Consider the following 22,376-nt stretch of genomic DNA (forward strand, 5'->3'; position numbering starts at 1 on the left):
GGTGGAAGCTGTAGGATCTCAGCATTTCACGGTTTATGAGATATGACTATGGATATGGGCTGAAATTGTGTTCACCTTTTTCCATTTTACGAGAATCATTAATAGCATTTCAATTGGTTTTTGACAACAAATGGGATTCAGCTGAATTGGTCTCTGTTAAGCTTCCCAGTGCTGAAATCACATTTATAGTACTTTGTATCATGTACTGTGAAATTGTTTTATTTTACATTCTTTCTTTTTTATTCTGGTTTATCCCATTGACTTTGTTAATATGTGAATGTCATTATTACACTTAGGGAACACTTAAAAATTTGCTCCAGTGATTTTATGTTTCCCTGAAATGTGTGTGTATGTGTGTGTGTGTGTGTGTGTGTGTGTGTGTGTGTGTGTTATTGAACAGGTTGTCAGTGAGGACAAATAGGAAAAACAAGACAAAGATATGTGAATGACTTCCTTGTAGTGGTGGAATATTAACCATTTGCTTTTAACATCTCCTTTACCTTTCATTTGACTCAGACACATATTTCACACACACACACTGACTCTCTGCAGAGTTGAGACATTTTTCTGTGTAATTAGACCTGTCCAGAGAGAGACAGAGGAGATTTTATTCTCTATCTCTGTACTTGTGTGTGTCTGGTCGGTGTGTGTGTGTTCAGACTGGAGATGCAGGCAGAGCCAGTTTGCTCAGAGTAGTTCAGCTGGCTCTCCCACTCTTACCGGTACACAAAGTTTGCATGAAGCTTCAGTGAAAAAACAACAAGATGGCACAGGATACGATTTTTCTAACCAGACCAGGTTGTATGGTCTCAGTTCACGAATAAGAAGCTTGAACTGATTTATTCAAGGTGGAGCAGTAAAATCACGCAGCAATAAAATAATTGTACATTTCCAGTAACAGCGTCAAGGAGTGGAGGGGTCAAAGTTTCATTTCTTAAGAAACAGGCGTAAGAAAAGTTCCTTCTGATCGTGTGAGATAGCGTGACACATACAGAGAAGTATGAAGAGGAGAGGACTGTGTAAATATTTGTTGCCATTTTTATGCCCAAGTTTGGAGGGGGGGTCTGTATTTAAAGGGAAATAAAATTCTCCATTCTTTATTGGCCTGCTCTCAGGTTTTGAGGGGGAAGAGGAAATGACTCACCTGTTCTAACTGTAAAGATCTTTAGATACTCACAGGAAGGAGCCATGAGGCAGACACGTTTCAATATGACCACTTCAACAGTCTGATGCAAAATGCTCAAAGCTATCTGAACTGTTTTATTTAACGTGACATAATGGACCGAAAGGTAAAAGAAAGTGATACTTATCTTTGGCTGTAATTCAAGATTCAGAATTCAGCAACTTCATTTCATCATACACAAGCTGTGCAGGGCAGAATGACAGTGTTTCCCACTGGTAATTACAATAAATAATAAATACACCTGTTTAACTAAATTAAAAGTGCAGAGTGCAGGTATGAACTAAAGGTTCATTAACTTAAGAAAGAAGTGCAAATAAAACAGCTGCACGTCGAGGAGCTATTCAGCCGCCTGCTTGTCTGTGGCAGGAAGCTGCACAGCACTTTTCATACCTTTTCAACTCTCAACTTTGGATCTTTCAATTCAACGGATTAATTTAATCTGTTGAATTTGTTTCTTTCACCTTTTCCCACTGATTCAAATGTTATTTCTGATCCGTATACTGTTTAAATGCTGTGCCTTGTCCTGGCTGTCCTTGAAACCCACAGCCACTCTTAAATATTAGACCTTTTAATTTTTTAAAAGAATGTAGTTTTTTAGAAGAATTGCACTTTTAGCTCAACACAACGGAACACAGATCTTTTGTGGTGTTTAATTGTATTATAGATCGATCGATGTTTATCAGTTCCTATTTTGAATTGCCCTAAACCAAATTGCCTTTGGGATTGAAGAAGTTGCATTGTTACTCTATTGTGTTTATAGTTTGACTGTCTGGTGCATGAGGTGTTTTCAACGTTCCCATTGGATTCCTATAGGTTTACAGTCAGGGCCCTCCCAGATAAATCAGTGCTGGAAGAAAAGAGTCGCTCCCTCCTCTGATTGGCTGCGTGTTGCGCTCCAATCACGGAGCTGTAGTGATTCCTCTCACACAGACCGGAGAGGGCAGCATGTAAAGTTGCGGGCGGCTCAGTTAAATGTTACCCAGAGAAAACACTGGAAGATATTCACTATTTTCGTTTTCAATTCCAGGACTAGAGGACGTGGAATGGCAATCTGGAAACACTGTGCGCAAAATCTGGATTGACTCAATGGACTCTCACGCGTTGACACGACCGAGGACGATTTTGGATCATACAAGGGACATTTTCTTCTCATTAGTATGAGGGGGGTGTTTGTTTAAAAACCAGCAGCCTGGATATTTTGACTGAGGATGACTGCTCTCACGAGGAAGGTGCAGGTGGTGCTGTGCGTCCTGCTGGTTTGTGCGCCCCAACTCAGCTGCGCCCAGGCGCCAGAAGGTGGGCTCTTTCTATCTCTCTTTCTCTCTTCATCTCTCTCTCTATCGCTCTCTCTCTCTGTAGATCAGACACACACTCAAACACACACACACAGACACAGACATACACTGGACACAAGGAACTCTTGTGTAGAACAACACCTGTCCTCCGCCCTCACAAGCCTCAGTCACATAAACCAGAACCTGTTCCACACATGTGTAAAACTTGTTTGCTGTGACTCACCTGAACCTCTCCCACGATCCTGTGTCTGTGTGTGTGTGTGTGTGTGTGTGTGTGTGTGTGTGTGTGTGTGTGTGTGTGTTTGTGTGCGTGTGTGTGCTTCACCGTGTTAGTCTCAGTTGTTTCAAGGTTTTTGCGATTGAGTAGCCCAACCTTTCATCACCTGTTGACGTACAACCAGAGCCAAGCCCCAACGATCATTTAATTGATCTTATAATCACAAGTGGGGAATTTATTATTGAAGTAAAGAAACAGTTACACCATTCAAACATATTCTTTTACAAGTACAATTCTAATATTTTGGGTGTAATTGACTTTAAATATAAGCTGGAGCTCCTTGTGTTAATGTTCAGCTATATCATATTGGATGAATATCCATTTTGATGGTGAAGTTGATACTAACACCTCATTCAATCTGTAGAAATGTATAATATTTGATTATATCGTAGCCTATGTTTTTTATATAAAATATTGAACTTTGAACTAACCAGAGCAGAATCTTATTAGAATTTCTTTTTATTATTGACTTATCTCCCTGTATAATAGAATTGTAAAATTGTAAAATAGAAAATAATTGTCTGGCCAATTGTCCAAAACACAAATAAATGTACTTTGCTTTAAAAAGCAACTTGTCCTCACAATAATTATTAACAATTAATGCACTCATCACTTATCAACATTACCCGGAGCTCACAATGTCAAATCAGCAGAACATATATATGTCACGGGTAATTTGTTCGAGTAGATGCACTCAGTGACTTTCCTCCACCAGGTCAGGTGATATCTTTTTGGCAGAGAGAGAGAGAGAGAGAGAGAGAGAGAGAGAGAGAGAGAGAGAGAGAGATAAAGAGGTGTTGTGATTTGAATCTCTCTGTGACCTTTGACCCTCACGCTCTTGTCACCGTCACCTGGCTGCAAGTGAGTCAAGTTCTCGGTCTGAGAAAAACAATGTGAACACAAACTCATCGATTTTTTTTTAGGCAGCTGATGCTCAGATGACAGAGCCTCTGGCATCTCAGCTAAACACAAACACATACAAGCACACATGTACACACATATACACACACACAAACACATATACACCCGGGCGCGCAAAAAAACAGACGAAACCAACAAAAGCACTAATTGAAAAACCCTTTCATTGCTTTGCGTAGAGGCGTTTGATTGTTAAGACTTTGTTGATTCACAGACGCAGCTGACTCAAACAACGGCAACACACAGAAACCAAGATGTATTGCTTATTCTAGCTGTACAATTAAAACTAACATGTATTTCAAATAGAAATTAAATGATTGAAATTCCAGCTGTACAATTTGATGTCATAGCCAGTTGAACAGGCTTGTGCTGTGCAGTAACAAGACTGTGAAGGAGGCTGCTGTTGTTTTGCTGCAAGTAGAACCTGCTGTTCACTAACCTTTGATAAGACCATATCAGATGTGATACATGAGGTGAACTGAAGAGTAGCAATAGAATAAAAACGGCAATAAAATTTTATAGTGCTGGAAAAACATTTTATTAGAGCTGTGGTGCACTTTTGTATAAAGGTGTGTATTAAAAAGAGAATGCTTTTCATGTGCTTGTTGCACATAAATTCCCTTACATCACAAAACATGTTCAAATTGATAAATAACCAGAGATGTTGCCATTAGGTAGCATGTTCATTTTTATATATAATATGCCGACAGGAATAAGAGGTGAATTTGTACTAATCATCCGTGCATTTTTCCTTCAATCAGTGAAGAAAACCCCCGATCACAGTATTAAAGAAACTGAAAAAATAAAATCCTGGATTAACCCCCTAACCCACATCTGCAACAAGATTAAATGGGGTCTTCCCTGACCTTTACCACATCCCTCCACCAAGTTTCATCGTAATCCATCCAGTAGTTTTTTCTGTAATCGTTTTTATGAAAACACAAATCGACAAACAAACTGACGAAGAAACAATCTCTTTGGCAAAGCTAAAGACATATGTTAGTTTAATATCTCAGTTATCTTTTATGACAAATCACAGTAGCCTGGAACCCTTTTCTTTTGCTTTTCGTGCTTTTACAGGTGTGACTTATCCAAATAAGTGATGCGTCAAAAAGCAAGTATGCTGTCACTCCTGTTGCCAAAGCACACCGTTAAGCAACAGTCTGTGCTGCCTGTAAAGTCAGAGCAGGAAGTCCTGCACATTGGAAACAGACAGAAAAAGAAGTCCTCCACTTCATCTGGACACAACCACTGACTGTGAATGCACCGTGAAGTGAAGCAGTTCATCTCCTCGGGTGTCTGTCATTGTGTTTGTGCGCGCCTCTTTGTGTGTGTGTGCGTGTACTCACCTGCGAGGTATGCGGTAATCTCCGTCCACCCTGTGCCAAGTTTCTGTTTACCTCAGTCATCGCCCTCAACTGCATTATTGAGCTTGTTTATCTCCTCCTCCTCCCTCCATTGTTTTCTTTCGCTCCCTCGCTTCTTTTTCCAGAGTACGGAAACCTTGGTAACAGACGAATGAAAATAACAGCAGAACCTGATCCGCGTTGTGTCGTTGGTCATGTGATACTTTTACACTTTGGCACCGAGCCCAATGACACCATTTTGCAGTGATTTTAATATGCTGTATATGACAGTGAGTGATTGAATAATAATTGGGAAGGCCACAGTGTTTGTAAGGAGAGTCTTTGAGAGTGAAGTGTCAGTGCAGACAGAGAGAGGCTTGAGCTCACGGCTTGATGCGCTGCACTTGTTTTGCACTCTTTTAAAATAGGTCCATTGTATCCGTGTGTGTGTGTTTGCACTGATTCCAAACCCTCCTCCCCGTTCCTTTTTAATCCATCATCCATCTGCTAACCCTGAAAAGTTTCTCTTTGACGGAAGAAAAAAAAACTCGCTCGGCCAGTTGAGCTCTTGGGCTTCCAAGGCTATGGATTGTGTTTTTGTCTGTATGGCGAAGGCGGACATACCAGCGGCACATACTGTACATCATGCGTAGTTACCGGTTTGTCTTTCCCCACAATGCATTGTGCTCCACATACTGCTGCGTGTGCGCAAGATCCTCAAACGTTTGTGACAAAGGTGTTTACGACCATTTCCCAACAGGCAATTCAAACTGGGTAGAGTCAACAGCTCAGGTCGTCCGCTGATAACGCTGAGGTGCTCTCCGGGTTTGACTAAGGTGGAGTAGATAAAGAGCTTCACCCTTGAGCAGCTCTTGAACACATATCACTGACTCTTTCAATTAAATGGATTTGAATGGGCAAAAGATATGGCTCGATGTGATGATATGAAGCACGCTAGGGAATCTAAAGCAGAGAAATGTAATATTTGAGGTATGTTTCACCTCAGATCCTTCCCCATTGGCTGCATTTGCTGATCTAATCATTTTTGAGAGGTAAAAAGAAAGGACAGAGCTGTAAAAGGAACTACATTTAGTCCAGCACAAATATGTTTCCTCTCCTTTAACCTCTAAACTATCCCATGACCACTCATGTTCATCTTGTGACCCCCGTGGTCCTGGCACTGCACTGAAGGGGTGCTGCAGTGTTTTCAAGTGCATGAAGTGTACAGACCTGCAGGGGACAGACAAGAAAGATAGAATCACACAGATAAGCTAATGGGCATTGGATTGAAATTAGTTTCCGTGATTTATGAAGTAAAACGCTGCACGTTTTCATATTTTAGCATTAGATTATGCAAATTAATCTCATGATGATGTTTATATCATTGTAATTTGCATTTGTTTGGGTTTTGGACTGGTGGATGGGCAATCAAGATGCATATAGGTGACACTTTTTAACTGTAATTATGATTTCAATCAGAATCAGTGGAGGCTCATTCTGCAGCATTAGAGCCTTTCAGCCCAGAGGCTTAGCTCAAGTCAACTCACTGCAGTGGCCCTCGTTTGTAACACAGGGTTTTTGTTGAAGTTCAGATAACCCTCATGACATCATCAGAGGTTGGATTTTTTCATCCCCTGGGAAGTTCCTCCGCAGCCACAGAAGATATTATTCAACCAGCAGAGTAGTACTCCACATGATGAGGAACCTGTAACAGTAAAAAGACGTATTTTAACACAGTCCCATAGTTAAAACAAAACAAACAAATTTATTTCCTGCTTCCAATCAATGGAGTCCAAAAACAACAATGAGATATTTGTGTTTAGGCGTCCTGCCAATCTAACACTAAAATTAATTTAACAATAACGGTTCCTGAACAGATTCATTGCCCCGGTTGCTTTTGATAATCCACAGATGTCTGTGTTTCTGGAGAGAGAGCCTTGAGTAGTTTAAACAACATTTTTTTGATTTGAGGGAAATGAGCCTTTAATAACATGAGTACTTCAGAGCAAGGTTCTGTGAACTCAATGTTCTCAAAAGCACAATAAAATGACTCTTATCAGGACTTTATGGACGAAGGACGCGCTCAATGCATGACTGTCTTTCTCTCTCTCTCTCTCACACACACACACACACACACACACACACTGTGCTTTGGGGTTAATAATTATTAAGCATACATCATGTGTGTGACTTGTGTGTGGTTTAACACACATTCCTTGGGCCTTCACAACTGAATCAACAACAAGCATAGTGTTGAGATTTCGTTTTTTTTCTTCATACGACAGTAAATAAACATTCACAGTTAACAGGGTCACGATTATGCTCATGACTACGAGGTTAAAGGAACAGTTCGCCCAATTCACAATTATCAATTGGTATCTGGCCACGTAGATAGATGTGGGTGGTGTGCAGGGAAGCAGAGAAACTGGGACAGGTGCATGTTGTTGTTCTGAAAACATCAGTTTGCCAAAATATAATAGAATATATGAAAAACAAATGTTTCAAGCCTCCCACATTTCTGGAGTTCATTACCTTAAAAGTAAGAAAGAACAATAATAGGTGAGATAATTGTATTAATATCAGCTCCACAGGTTGCCCTGTCACTATGTACCAAGGCTCAGAATGTCTGTTCCTGATTTAAGGTTTAAGTTACAATCATGGATTGCTGGCATGAGTTGACTTGTAGCCTGTAAAGTTACACTTAGTGGCCTGACATTCAACCCACACACACTTGTGTGATTGCAGAACATCTAAAACCATAGATGTACTGTTCTATTATGAGGGATTCTGGAGCCTGGTTTCAGTTATTAGAGCAGAGCATCATGGTGGCTAATAAATCAGGGGTGTTGGATGATGTTGAGGTCAGCGCTCTGTGCAGGCCAACAGCAAAATATAAAATGAACTAATATTATGGCCCTCACTAGTTCTCTTGCCTGTACTGTTGGCACAACTTTTGATGTTCATTAATTTCAGAAGTGTCATTGTAAGCTGTAGGCTCAAACACTGTGGACAAGGGGGTGTCCACATACTTTAGGCCATATTGTGTATGCACCACCCTGAACAGAACCTGTTGTTATCTGTAGGCGTATGTGTGCAAAGCTTTTTTTTCCTAGATGACGTTCAGATCAACAGTCGAGTTCATGTCTGTTCTCTGCTGCCTCTCGCCCGCCGGACATTTGAATAGCAAAGTAGCTCTGACGCTGAATGGCTGAACTCCCCCAGATGGTAAACAAGGCCTTGTATGTTTGTCTCAGAGCGGGACATGTCCTGTACACAATCCTCAGCTTGTCCCGTACTGTTACAGTATGTTCATTGATATTGTATGAGCAGACCTCACAGGCTTGTAGTAAAAGACACAAAACACTCTTTGTAAAATGCTAATACTGTTGCCTCATAAAAACATATTTGATTTTATGTAAGAATATCTTTGATTGTGATACCACTGGACGAACATCACTGGAGGCTCTTATTTTGAACCTATGCTCCTTTCTTCACACTGAGCAAACGCGCGGTGCTCTGCTCAGGAGAAACAGCAGCAGTACAGTGACTGACTCTTAGTTAACCTGCACACACACTGTACAGACCCCAAATATTTAAAGTTTTTTGTTATGCCATTTCATTTCAGATTGTCATCATTTTTACCACATGATGAAAGATTGGTTAAATAAGCTGTAGATTGTGTCCTCTTTGTTATTGGTTGCACATGTTTAATTGGAAGATTTCTAAATAGTGTATTTCAGACCATTTATTTGTTGACCTTTGACCCTGACCTTTGATTGACCAACTCAATATTTTTTTTCATTGGGAGATAATACTCCCAGCTATGGTGTTATACACAAATACACATACACACACTTACACACACACACACACACGTTAATTAACAAACATGTGGCTAAATTTTTATAATAATAAACGTTATTAACTACTTTTCTTAACAGTCCTTTACAAGGAAGAACCAATGAGAATATCACAATGGGACATGAGCGTAGGAAACATGATATGACGATAGATTTATACAAAATAAATCAATAGGATTAGTCTGTGTAATGTCAATCATTTTCTAAAAGCTTTCATAAAAACTAAAAACAGTTTAGGAAAGGATTTAGAAGAAGCTGCGATCAGTGGTGAATTCCATAATAAGGCTTGTTCCCGTCTGTTACAAGGTGGTGACCACTGAGATCAGTGGATAGTGGTGAGACCACTATCCACTGATCTCAGTGGTCTAGAGGGCACGCACCGGGTCAATGCATCTGAAAGGTTTTTGGTTGCAATCAACATAAATACATTGAAAAATTAAAATGGTCAAGTAATTTTTTGTCTTTTCATGGATTATATTGACCATCCACAAATACCACCAGACGCATCCTTCATGTTTGTGTATATTATGTGACAAGTTGCCATTGAAGACACCCGAGAGTTGACCAAGATTCCCTTCTTTCCTTTTCCAGTTTGTTTCGGCACGCAGAACAAGCTGAGCATGACGGGAGACTCAGAGAATCAGTACAACCAGATGAAGGAGCTCTACACCGGCTGTGAGATAGTGATGGGAAACCTTGAGATCACCATGATGGAGCACTACAGAAACTTCTCCTTCCTGCAGGTGAAGCTTTTTACACACTGAGGCATCAGAGAGCAGAATAAATCTCTCCTAATAAACAATATGTGTGTCACTGTATATGTCACTGCGAGCTTAGTCCAGACAAGACTCCCTCTCACAGAGGACTAGGGATCTGTCTCACAACAACGATTATCTCATTTATGTCTCCGTCGTTGTGACCTGTTATGGTGACTAACAATGCAAGTCCATGCTGCCAAGAAATGATCATTCTGAAAATCTAATTGACTGTCTTTTTTGCATGTTTTTTAATACCACAGTCTATCAGGGAGGTGACAGGCTACATCCTGTTTGCCCTCAACGATTTCAGCCGCCTGCCTCTGGACCGGCTGCGCGTCATCAGGGGCAACACGCTGTATGAGGACCAGTTCGCTCTGGCTGTGATGGTCAACTACCAGAAGGAGGGGCAGTACGGCCTTCAAGAACTGGGCCTGACACACCTCACAGGTACACAAGACCTCGCTCAGTTCTGGTATAAAGTATCCATCATCTATCTATCTATCATCTTATTTGAAGTGTGGGAGGCTGGAGTGGTGCAGATTAGAGCTCAGGTTGGATGTAAAGATGGGAGCTCCCACGCCCACACAGTGCAGCCACACCTTCAGCCTACCGGTCGCCAGAGAGCGGCAGTGTGAGCAGTCCCTGTTACGGGAAGTCGCTGGAATGTCTCATGAGCTCAGTCTCTCAACCGCCACTGTAACAAAGGCTCCAGCTCATTCTACTGAGTTTGTATGTGCTGTAGTAAACAGCGCATGGCGGAGTGTGATAGGATGAGTCATTGACCTGTTAGGGCATGCCTCGCTAATTGTTCTTAGCCCATTAACATGCTTGTGTGCCTCCCACAGAGATACTGGAGGGAGGAGTCAAGATCATCCAGAATAGAGACCTGAGCTATGCCCCGCAAGTGAACTGGCTGGGCATCGTGAAGGATGAAACCACTCCGCTTGTGTTCGAGGAGAACGGGCCTGAAAGTGAGTGAAAAGGATGGTTATCAAACATGAGCATGATACCTTCATGATGAGTTCACATTTTCTCGAGTCAATCTTAAAGAAGACAGATCATGCTTATATTCAGGGGTTTATCATTTTAATTTGGTTTATAACTTGAAAAAGGTTTGCATGCTCTAATGTTCAGAAATCACTTCCCTCCTCCTGTTGATTGCTGCAGCTCTAGCTTTAGTTAGACTACTTGTGGAGTTGGAGTCACTGTCTTTTAATTCCCTCTTTGTGTCACTACCTCTCCACCACAGCTCAGGGAAGAAACTCTGTCTGGTAAAATACAAACAGTGAATTTTGCACTGAAACAAAAGTAACTCTGGAAGATCCTCACGTGGTTCACGCTGCAGAGACCTCATCTCTTCCTCTGAGTTTACTTTGAAGCAACCAATACCTCTTTGAATGTAATGATTGTGTGTTTAAGGAAGACTTGAAAAATGTGAACCTGTCATTTAGACTCTTCTTTTCTTTTTGGCTTTAAAATGGGAAAATGCATGTGTTGATGATGAAATCGTGTTTCAGAGCCTTGTGACGAAGCGTGTGGAGACGTGCCATGCTGGGGTCCAGGAAGTGACAGTTGCCAGATCTGTGAGTCACTTCATTATACTAATTTTCCATGTTCTGTAACATGTTTTAGTGTTTAAAATGTTCAAACATCACAGTTGAACATATAAATATTAAAATCTTTATATGAAATGCCCAATTAAAGTTGCTACTGTGCTTTCCCACTATCACAGTTGATTTTTGCAAGTACATAACACATCAAAATCATTTACAGTTACATCAAGTTGATTATTTATCCACAGATTTTCACAGCAACATAACTTAAAACCAACGATTTGTGTTTTTCCTGCAGGTCTGCATTCCTTTACTTTCTGCCAATGTCACATGTCACATACATGAGCGTTGTGTAATTTTGAAGACATTTGAAGTACATTACTGCAAGAGATGTCGTCATTTTAAGTTGAAAAAGTGGCACAAATCTGTTTTTACGAAGAATTACATGATGACATTTGTAAGTCTGTGGCGTCATGGATTAACAGCGCAACTCTCTCTCATCTCTCCCTCAGTGACAAAGACTGTGTGCGCCCCTCAGTGTAATCGCAGATGCTTTGGCAGGAGCCCCAGCGAGTGTTGTCACATTGAGTGTGCAGGAGGATGCACTGGACCCCTGGATACAGACTGCTTTGTGAGTCTGCTGCTTCAATAACTCATTGGCTGTCTGTAGTCGTGCAGATATGTCACAGTGTGTAAATAATAAAGTAAAGGATAGCTGGATTCCATTTAGCTGAATGCTGTCATGTCTTACATCTGAGTCATCAATCACTTTTAATCATGGAAACAAGCACACAAAAGGATAAAACAAATGTGTAATCTGTGTTGCTGGAAATTTATTTGGTTTACAGGTGTGCCGGAACTTCAACAATTCGGGCTCGTGCGTGCCGCTGTGTCCTCAGACCCTCATCTACAACAAGCGCACGTTCAAAATGGAGGCCAACCCCAATGCCAAGTACCAGTATGAAGCCATGTGTGTGGCCCAGTGTCCTGGTGAGTCCCCACACAGGCCGCCATTTACCCTAATGTTCACACAGATTGTTGCTGCACTCTATAATGAACAATGTGTCAATCATTTAAAACTTTATCAAACTCCAGCTTGACTTGCTCATGTGCACTTTGGACCATGTTATTAGATTGACTCATATGACACATACGTTTTGCATTTTTTTGTAGTTAACTTTGTGGTTGACGGCAGCTCGTGTGTGAGCAAGTGTCCACCTGATAAAATGGAGGTGGAGAAGAGGGGAGTGAAGAGATGCGAGCCGTGTGGAGGCCTCTGTCCAAAAGGTATGAAAGAAAACCCAGCTCCTGCTTTACAATTCACTTCTGTGATGAGAGGTCAGAAGTCTTGTTTGCTTTCACCTCCCGGAATTATTTGGGAACATTGGATCTCAGGAACGCCTCCAGGGAATCCTTTTAAATATGACACAAAAGTCAACTTGGACTCTACAATTAACTGATAAGATTTCGGGGTTCAAAAGTAAAAAACCAAGATCATGGTGGCCTCTCAAATCCTGTTTTTGCCTCTTGAAAATGATATCTAAGGTTGTCGTTCGAAGAAAATAAATGTATGTAAAATGAAAGTGCACTGGTCGGTGGAGGCATACATCTACAGAGCTGTAATTCTAGTTTATTTCTAAAATACGAATCTACAAAGTACCAGTAGCTGTAGCGTAAATGCAGGATAAAAGATATTTCATAATCTCCTATAAAATGAACTAGAATAAAATAAACTAATTAAGGAGATAAAAAATGTATTCTCCATCACTGCTCGATGGCTCCAACCAAGTCTGCTGATTGCTTTACCTAATTTTCCTATTTTGTTGCTTCCTCCCAGTTTGTCAGGGTACAGGAATGCCAACCAAACAAACTGTGGACGCTCACAACATCGACAGCTTCATCAACTGCACAAAGATCCAGGGCGGTCTGCACTTCCTGGTGACTGGCATTAAAGGGTAAACAAATCTCCTACTTGTCTTAAAGATTTGAATGTACCTCATGGATAATGTTTTCACTGGGCATTTCTTTTTTCTCTCCTCTTTTCTGTTCAAAGTGATGAATATAATAATATCCCAGCCCTCGATACTGAAAAACTGAAAATATTCAACACAGTGCGGGAGATTACAGGTACGTGTGGGAGTAGGTTTTCAAACTTTCAGTGTATGTATGCTACTTAGGTCTTATCACTGTGTTTAGAATCAGTTTAAGGGCTCTGAAACACAATCTCTCCATTTTCAGACTTCCTCTGCATCCAGTCGTGGCCGAAAAACATGTCTGACCTGTCAGTCTTCTCTAACCTCCAAACTATTCAAGGCAGAGTACTTTACAAGTGAGCAGAAGCAGTTGATTTGTCCTTGTTCCTTGTTCTAGCATCGACTGAGGTCATGTTGTTATGTTGCATTTTTGTCTGAGCAGACAATACTGTACCTTTCTCTGTCGTGACTCATTGTCTTTTTGTGTCTTGTGTCTCTTTAACTCCGTCACGTTCACACCATCTAGAGGAGTTAGCTCTCGAAGGTACAGTACAGATTCACACGCCACCTCATCATGTGTGACATTTGAGAATCAAATACTTTTTGTTGCTCTATTGTATTATAGTTCTCTCTGCTGGGCTTGTGTGATTTGGTGGTGGGCACAGCTCTGTAATGAATCCTCATGGTTTTCTATTCACATCCTCTAATGATGGTTTCAAAGTGTTCAGGAAGCAAATGATGGCATCTGAGTGTGGTCATATTATATGAAAGCACAATGCCATTTCGATTTTGGTCTTCATTGTGAAACGTATCACTGCTGACCTCTCATGTAATATTGACATTTAATTACTATAGAATTGGAATTTGGGTCACTAAAAGTACAATCTCCCAGTGGAGATAGGTGAAATTTAGATGACAAAATGAAAACACACTCACTTAATTTTCTATAATGTCATTATATTATCTAAAAGAAGTGGGTCAGAGCATCTTTAAGCCCCGCTGGAAGCTTACATGTTTAGATCTGAAGATGAACAACTGAAACTGAGCAACTTGAATTTAGCTAAATTAATGTTGGAATGTGGGTTTTCTCTGTGAATGTGCCAAAAAAATATTTAGCATTGCGTTTTCAAATTCTTGAATTCATAAAAATGTTGGTATCCTCTACTAGTGGACCATATTAGTGCATCAGACTGAATTTTGCATTGAGTATTGAGAGGAGGGAAGATGGACTCCGATTAAGTGTTAGAAAACACCAGGGAGCTTGTAATTCAAAACGGGTCTCTGCAGAAATCGGCAAAGTTGCCTCAAATTTCATATGGAAGCGATGGGAAAAATACATTGAAAAATGGGGGAAATATATGGTTTGCCTCACTCAGATTATGGGGAATAACTCATGTGGGCAGCTTAACTCTGCCTCACTGCGACGTGAAAGGTGGGCTATTTGGAGGGATACTGAAGTAAAGCATCTTAACGCAGTGGCTCTAATTCACTATTAGAAATTCAATTTCCCATCAAATTTAGAAAATCACAACAACTCCCACTTTCTTTCCCAAAATTAATTTGTTTCAATTACAGGGGCTACTCTCTTCTGGTGATGAGGCTCCCCGGTCTGACCTCTCTGGGCTTACGCTCACTACGAAAGATAGAAAACGGCGATGTCTACATCACAGGAAACAAGAAGCTCTGCTACTCCGACACCATCAACTGGACGAGCGTCCTAGGCAGCAGCTCCAGCCCCGCGAAACGCCAGAAGCAAATCGACATCAAGAATAACAAACTCAGAAATCAGTGTGGTGAGTGAGGTTTGGTCGTTTACATCACTCTCCTCTCTCAGCGTTTAACTTAAATGATGACACAGCTGGTTTTGGTCCCCTGTGTCTGCAGTGAGTGATGGTCATGAGTGCGACCCCCTGTGCTCCTCTGATGGCTGCTGGGGTCCCGGGGCAAACCAGTGTCTGACTTGTAAGAACTACAGCAGGGGTGGAACGTGCGTGCCGGACTGCATGTTCGTAACCGGGTCAGTCTTTACAAAATAACCTATAATAAGAATCATCATGTCCACCCTGTTTGTCTTGTGTGAGTAATGTTTGCTGTGGTGTAGCCGTCCCAAGTCAATGTTATCTGTACTCTGATGAAACATTTTGAAAGTTAACGACTCTTTGCCCCGAACGCAGGGAGAGGCGAGAGTTTGCTGCTCAATCAGGAGAGTGTAAACCCTGTCACCCAGAGTGTAAGGTCCAGGTGGGGAAGGAGACCTGCACAGGCCCGGTATGCTTCTCTCTATAATAATAATAATAATAATAATAATAATAATAATAATAATAATAATAATAATAATAATAATAATAATAATAATAATAATAATAATAATAATAATAATAATAATAATAATAATATAGTAACTTAGTAATACTTTTTAAATTTATTTAATTTTAAAGTGCTTCACAAGAAGATAAACCAACAATATAATGGAATAGAAGTACACAAAATGAATAAAAATTCAAATATGGATGAAAGCTTTTAATTCATCAGTGCCTTTAAAATATTTATTTTACAAGGTTAAAAGATCATTGTATTTTATTTGCACTATTTTACTTCTTTAACTTGTTAAAAATAATAATATGCAGGTTTGAGCCTTTTTATTTATTTTACCTTTTTAATAATTTTCTCTTTTTTCTACTTTTAAAATCATTTGCTTGAGATATGTTTAAACTTGGCTTGGTTGTGTAAAGCCTTAAAAGTCATCAATAAAATATTGCTGCAAGGTAAAAATCTTTGTTGTCTGGTCAAGATTTAATAACAATCTCAACAGCAGCTTTTTGTACCAAATGGTGATGTAGGGAAGCCTGAGAAAAACTGTACATGTACAATGAAAGTTGCGAAAATCTAGCTTGGCAAAGACAAAGGCATGGACGACCCTGTGCATGTCCTTAATGTTAGGAAGGATTTAATCATTGAAATCGACTGTAGTTAATAACTCATGTAAGGCCAGGCGGGTTGTGCCTACAGTTGTAATTTGCACAAAACAAACAAGCCCTTCAAGTTCAAGAATAATATAGTAATAACTTTGGGTCTGCTGCTGCCACCTACTGGCAATACCTTTGACATGACTACAATCCTTAGAGTTAACTTGAATCTTTTTTCTCTCTTTGCACATTGTCCTTTTGTCTGAACTGTTTCTCGTTCTCTCCAGGGGGCAGATCAGTGTGTTGCATGTGCCAGCTTGCGGGACGGCCCGCACTGCGTCCCCTCGTGTCCTGAGGGTGTGATGGCAGGAGAGGGGGTCATCTTCAAATACCCCAACAAGCAGGGCAGCTGTGAGCCATGCCACATCAACTGTACCGAAGGGTAAGGAGTGAAGAGATGCCTGTGTATGGAGGTGTATGTCACGTTTTCCCGCTCTAACCAGACACCTCTTGCATCCAGGTGCTTCGGTCCAGGTATTGGAGACTGTGGAGAGTTTTCACGTTATATTTCTGGGTAGGTTTATCTCCTCGTTCACACAAATTTTAAATAAATTGTATATTTTGATACAGAATGAAGTGTTGACAATGAGACATCTGTTCTTTTTCATCTCTGCCTCTAGACAAGAGACTACAGCCATTGTACTGGGAGTGATCGCCCTCATCTTCGCCTCATTCTCTATCTTCGTGCTGACTATTCTGTACCAAAGAGGTATCGCCATTCGTCGCAAGCGAGCCATGAGGAGATACATGGAGAGTGGAGAGGTCAGTCAAAGGCTGCAGCTTAGATGTCATGATTCTTTAATTATGCTTCACTTGAGGATTTTTAATGAACGCTCGACTTTCCAACAGAGTTTCGAGCCATTGGAGCCTGGAGAGAAAGGAGCTAAAGTCCACGCTCGGAAGCTAAAGCCCACAGAGCTGCGTAAGATCAAGCTGCTGGGTAACGGAGTGTTCGGATCAGTCCATAAGGTACTTGTGGTTGCCAATGTTGCATGGACAATGTATTTTTGCACACGTAAGACTTATCGAAGAAATGATGTATCTCTGTTTTCTTTGCTTCATAGGGTATTTGGATTCCAGAGGGGGATACAGTGAAGCTCCCTGTGGCCATAAAGACGATTCATGATCGCATGGGTCGACAGACCTTCCATGAGCTGACAGATGTAAGTAACATTATCTAAAGGAGAACTGCTCGCTGCCTGTGTGCTTGAAAGTTGTCTTTGAAATTGGATCAGCTTAAACTATTCCTTCAGCATGATCCCTCTTACTTCTCCAGAGCTGATATGTAGACTGAGTATGATGAGTAATACTCCACAGTCAGACTAAATTCCTATTATGAGGCAATGTTGCGTCCTCATTGTCAAACTACAGTGGCACTTAGATGAGTCCATACCTCCAACAAGGCCCAAACAGTCCTCTAAATACACCAGATCGTGGATGTTTCATCTAGATCCATGAATTAATCTCTGAGATATGAACATGTTGAAAAAATGCTCAATTTCACAATTTTTAAGAAAGTGGAGAATAAATCCTGGATCCATCCCCTAAACCACACCAGAATCAATATTGAATGGGTTCTTCCCTGACCACTACCACAACCTTCCACCAAGTGTTATGGTAGTCCATTCAATAGTTTTGGTGTAATCCTGCTAGCTAACAAACAGACAAATACAAGACCAATATACGTTTGGGGTTTTTACATTTCTCTATTAACATGTGAAAGCCCTTTTTTGCTGTTACTCTTGGTTTTTAGAAATCCGCGGATCCAGATGCTTTCCTCCTCGAAGGAGCAAGCTCACAACTCACAGAACTGCATTTTCAAACAGACAATCAGCTATTTAGAAGATTCACTTAGAGTGGACTACTGCTCAGAATTCATGTTAACACTTAATGACTAACAAAGTAACCCATGTGGTCACTACAGCACATGTTGACGATGGGCAGCTTGGACCACATCAACGTTGTCAGGATCCTGGGTATCTGCCCCGGGTCAAGCCTGCAGCTCGTCAGCCAGCTCAGCGGCCAGGGCTCCCTGCTGGAGCACGTCAAGAACCGCAAGAACAACCTCAGCCCACAGAGGCTGCTCAACTGGTGTGTTCAAATCGCAAAGGTAAAGGATCAACCTTTTTTATTTTGTTGTTTGTGTGTTAGGCTTAATTTCACATTGTGAGTCTACTCCATCAATCAACACTATCTTGCTCTGAACAGGGTATGTATTACCTGGAGGAAAACAGGATGGTCCACCGGAACCTGGCTGCCAGAAATGTGCTCTTGAAGAGCAACTACACTGTCCAGATCTCCGACTACGGCATCGCAGACCTGCTGTATCCTGATGACAAGAAGTACTTTTTCAATGAGTTCAAGGTCAGTACCAAACTTCATTAACACAGGATTTGTAATTCAATATTAGCCAATTTTGCTGAAGTTACTGATTGAGATTTTTTCTGTTTACATCATCAGACACCGATCAAATGGATGGCCTTGGAGAGCATCTTGTTTCGCAGATACACACACCAGAGTGACGTCTGGAGCTATGGTGAGTATTAATACGGCCAAGTTTGATTAATATTCAACATTTGTGACAGCAGTGGCTGCTGCCCCCGTAGCCCTGTTTCATAGCACACTAAATCCTTTGTCCTCATTAGGTGTGACAATATGGGAGATGATGTCTTACGGGGTAGAGCCGTACACAACAATGCGTCCGCAGGAAGTTCCTGATCTGCTGGAAAAGGGCGAGCGTCTCTCTCAGCCTCAGACTTGCACAATCGATGTCTACATGGTCATGGTCAAGTGTGAGTGTCTCGCTTCTCTACTTCTTTTATATAAGCCTGAACTAAAAATTTACAATAAAGTTCACTCTATCGTCGTACTAGCACTGGCTGAAGAGATGGCCTAAAGTCAAATATCTTGAAATATTGAATAGATTTGAAATCGTATGCAGATATTTCTTTTCCAAACTTGTTTCAGTTATAGCTGTTAACCATTAATTAAGCTTTAGATAGCTGGACGTCTGACAAAAAAAATTGCATTAGCCTCAGCTGCACTTTGTATTTAGAGTCAATTAGCAAATGTTAGTTGATAACACAAACTAAAACAAGATGGTAAACATGGTTAAGATTATACCTAGCACATCAACATGGTAACATTGGCGTTTGCTTAAGCTGTGTCCAATACAGTCCCACAATTAGCATGGCTGAAAAAAACTTTATGTCTTGTTCATATCTAACTACACTTTATTTAGTTTCTGATGCTCTTTATTTTGCATTAGTATTAAAGTGTAATTCTTGTTCTCGATTTCCAGGTTGGATGATTGACGAGAATGTACGTCCAACCTTCAAAGAGCTGGCCAATGAATTTACCAGAATGGCCAGAGACCCGCCTCGCTACCTGGTGATAAAAGTAAGAAAGACTGTGCGTGTTTAAGCTTTAATAAAAGTAAACATGCAGTGCACTAATCTTTATCTCCCCTCTGTCCTCCAGGAGGAATGCAGTCAACAGGACACGCCCCTGGATGAAGTCGCTCACTGGAGTGCTGACCTGGACGATCTGGATGAGCTGGACATTGAGCTGAAGGACCAGGAGAGAGAGGATGTCATGGATGGCATGACGTCAGCATCACACTGCCCGTCCACGTCCAGAAGCCTAAGTCACGTCTCCAGGGTGGACATCCACAGGGTAATGGATACAACTTCTTAACAATGTTATGGCCAAATTATATTTGGAAAGGTCAATATCTAAATCTGACTTTATTTATAAAGGTTACTCTTAATCCATCGAGTGCAGCTGGATATTTGCCCATGACCCCAGGTGTTGACAGCCCAGGACAGGTAAATACAACTTCTGGTGTCATAATTAACAAGTCATAATATATAAATATATCTTACTGCACATTGTATTACTAATACAGCCCTGTTTGCGTGGTCCTGTACAGGCTATGTGGCAGTCACGCTCTCGTCTCGACTCAGCCCGCACCGTGTCTGAGAGCTCGGAGGGCTGCAGCACAGCAGTGGAGCTGGGGATGTGTGAGAACTTTCCTCTGGCAGGGAGCCTGAAAAGAAGACGCAATCGTGAAGACAGTGCCTACATGTCGCAAAGGGACAGCATGTCCGGGGGTCCACCAGAGACTCCATCCCCAGAAATTGACGAAGAAGACCAGAATGGATATGTGCTTCCTGGAGACAGCCCAGAGAGAGGTGACAGCATTATTCCTTATAGCAACATAGAATGTGGCCCTAACAATGGGAACTTATTGCTTAAAGGAATACAGGATTTCAACAATGGAAACAGTGAATCTGAAGAGATGTAGCCTACAGCAGATTATAATGATACCTGTTCCCCAGGAAATGCAAGCAATTAACTTTTTTCTCTTCTTTTTTAGATCATCTAATTTCTTCATCTCGAGCCACTTCTGGTAGGATGGGCAAGTCTCCTTCATTAGGCCTCTTGGATGACCCGGACGACGAGGAATATGAGTATATGAACAAGCAGACACCTGTTTTGCAAAGGCAAAATAGCAACTGGCTGAAACCAAACAAGACAAGAACTTCCTCCGTATCGTCACAAGCGACAGCTTGCTCAAGTGATGCTCCGCTGTCTCTGGAGGTCAGGGGAGTTCACACAAGGGGCAAGGACAACTCTGAATCAGAGCAGCAGGGTTCTAGCGAGGTTCAATATGAATACATGGACATCAGAGGTAGTGACAGAGAGGAGATCCCTCCAGCACATGAACCTCCTCCTCCTCCAATACCAGCGAAGCTTATGGAACAGGTGGAGGATGAAGAGCAGGGGGCGGAGGAGGTGGTGGCGGAGGAGGAGGAGGATGAATACCTGGAGGACAGTAACTATCATTACACCAACAGACAGCCAAAGCTGCGACAGGCTCTTCATGACAGGAAGGAGCTGCACGAGAGGATAAACGGCGAGGCGGATGAGTACGAAGACATGGACTGCTTTGCTGCCCTGCAGCCTGGAGATGATGTAGTTTACCAGAATTTGCAGCGGGAAGGAGATGGAGCAATAGGCGGCACAGAGGGGAATCGATCTGCATTTGAACCTTATGTAAAGGTACGAGCTGGAGTCATGCCTGGGGAGCCTGCAGCCGGTGACAGATCTTTTGACAATCCTGACTACTGGCACAGCAGAATCTTCCTGAAGTCCAAAGCAGTGCCAACATGAGGAACATTTTAAATGTCATCAACCATGAAGGACCTGAAACAGGAAATGCAATCAGAAGCCATGTTTACACTGTCGCCTCAAACACCAACTTAACAAAAACCCATCACATGTGGCTTTGCTATCTGTTACAGTGCACATCCTATGTATATAGGCCTTTGATTTGGGGGCATTTCCAGAAGTAATGCAATAGCACTGATTGTTGAAAACACCAACAGAAATGAACAGATTACAAGCTAATTTTCTCTGTTTACTTTTGGAAATGAACAAAGTAAGTTTTTTAAGAGAAAATGTTTTTTCACTTTCCTATGTGTTATGATGAGACCTCTGTGTGTGATTATATATGAATTTTCTACTCAATTAAAATACTTTGAAATTTGAAGCAATAACTTTTTGTTTTGAATGTCCTGCTGTCGCATGATCATGTGTGATATGTGTGAAATGTGCATTGGAAAAAAAAGTGGTTAAACCTCGCACATGGGTCGATCCGTTTTAATCGTGTGCTGGTTATGGTTTAATTTCTGTGAATTGACAAAGGTTGTATCTTTTTCCAAAGATTTCAGTCACACCCATAGACTGTAGATGGAGACCAACCTCCATATGTACAGATACAGAAAACTTCAAAGGGATCCTGTCAAATGGCCTAAACTTACTCTATTTAGTGGTGTTGCTTCACAGGCCTAAGCAGCTCTCCATAGACTGTATAACCATCAGCCATCATGCACCATACACCAATGACCGACTCATTATATAAAAACATATGAAAGGCCCCTATCCCTATAATACAGGAGCAAAAGACATAGACTAGAAATTATTACAAATGATTTCTCTCTGAATTAATTTGAAATCTGTTTACATCACCACTCCTGTAGTAGTTTTGAGCCTCAGCCTATGTTGGATGCATGGATGGATGGATGGATGGATGGATGGACATAGGTGTTGGCTCTCAACCCATTAGAACCATTAGTAATTCCGCCATAATAATATTTAACGAAGGCTGCTTCGATGTCCATGTGGGTATCTGACAATTGTTTTAAGATCATTTTGAAAGTCTTCGTATAAGAAGTATTGAACA

General features: G+C 41.3%; 1 protein-coding gene across 1 annotated transcript; it reads left to right on the plus strand.

The window, feature by feature from the left end:
* Positions 1-2,125: 2,125 nt before the first annotated feature.
* Positions 2,126-21,683, plus strand: erbb3a (erb-b2 receptor tyrosine kinase 3a). The gene is made up of 29 exons (XM_062400521.1): positions 2,126-2,479; positions 9,471-9,622; positions 9,898-10,084; positions 10,483-10,608; positions 11,155-11,220; positions 11,703-11,821; positions 12,039-12,180; positions 12,364-12,477; positions 13,028-13,145; positions 13,244-13,317; positions 13,429-13,519; positions 13,690-13,707; positions 14,739-14,956; positions 15,048-15,180; positions 15,338-15,431; positions 16,357-16,511; positions 16,590-16,643; positions 16,750-16,891; positions 16,979-17,098; positions 17,194-17,292; positions 18,054-18,239; positions 18,338-18,493; positions 18,590-18,665; positions 18,775-18,921; positions 19,431-19,528; positions 19,610-19,804; positions 19,888-19,956; positions 20,061-20,322; positions 20,508-21,683. The coding sequence occupies exons 1-29, from the start codon at positions 2,392-2,394 to the stop codon at positions 21,302-21,304; spliced, it is 4,296 nt and encodes a 1,431-aa protein (XP_062256505.1). The 5' UTR covers positions 2,126-2,391; the 3' UTR covers positions 21,305-21,683.
* The last annotated feature ends 693 nt before the right edge of the window (positions 21,684-22,376 follow it).

Source organism: Platichthys flesus, chromosome 2 (assembly GCF_949316205.1).
Source record: "Platichthys flesus chromosome 2, fPlaFle2.1, whole genome shotgun sequence".
NCBI classification, from domain to species: domain Eukaryota; kingdom Metazoa; phylum Chordata; class Actinopteri; order Pleuronectiformes; family Pleuronectidae; genus Platichthys; species Platichthys flesus.

Coding starts and splice junctions, on each gene's coding strand:
- erbb3a (XM_062400521.1), top strand. CDS start 2,392: ATGACTGCTCTCACGAGGAAGGTGCAGGTGGTGCTGTGCGTCCTGCTG. Junction 9,623..9,897: donor GAAACTTCTCCTTCCTGCAG/GTGAAGCTTTTT, acceptor TTAATACCACAG/TCTATCAGGGAGGTGACAGG. Junction 13,146..13,243: donor CTGGTGACTGGCATTAAAGG/GTAAACAAATCT, acceptor TTCTGTTCAAAG/TGATGAATATAATAATATCC.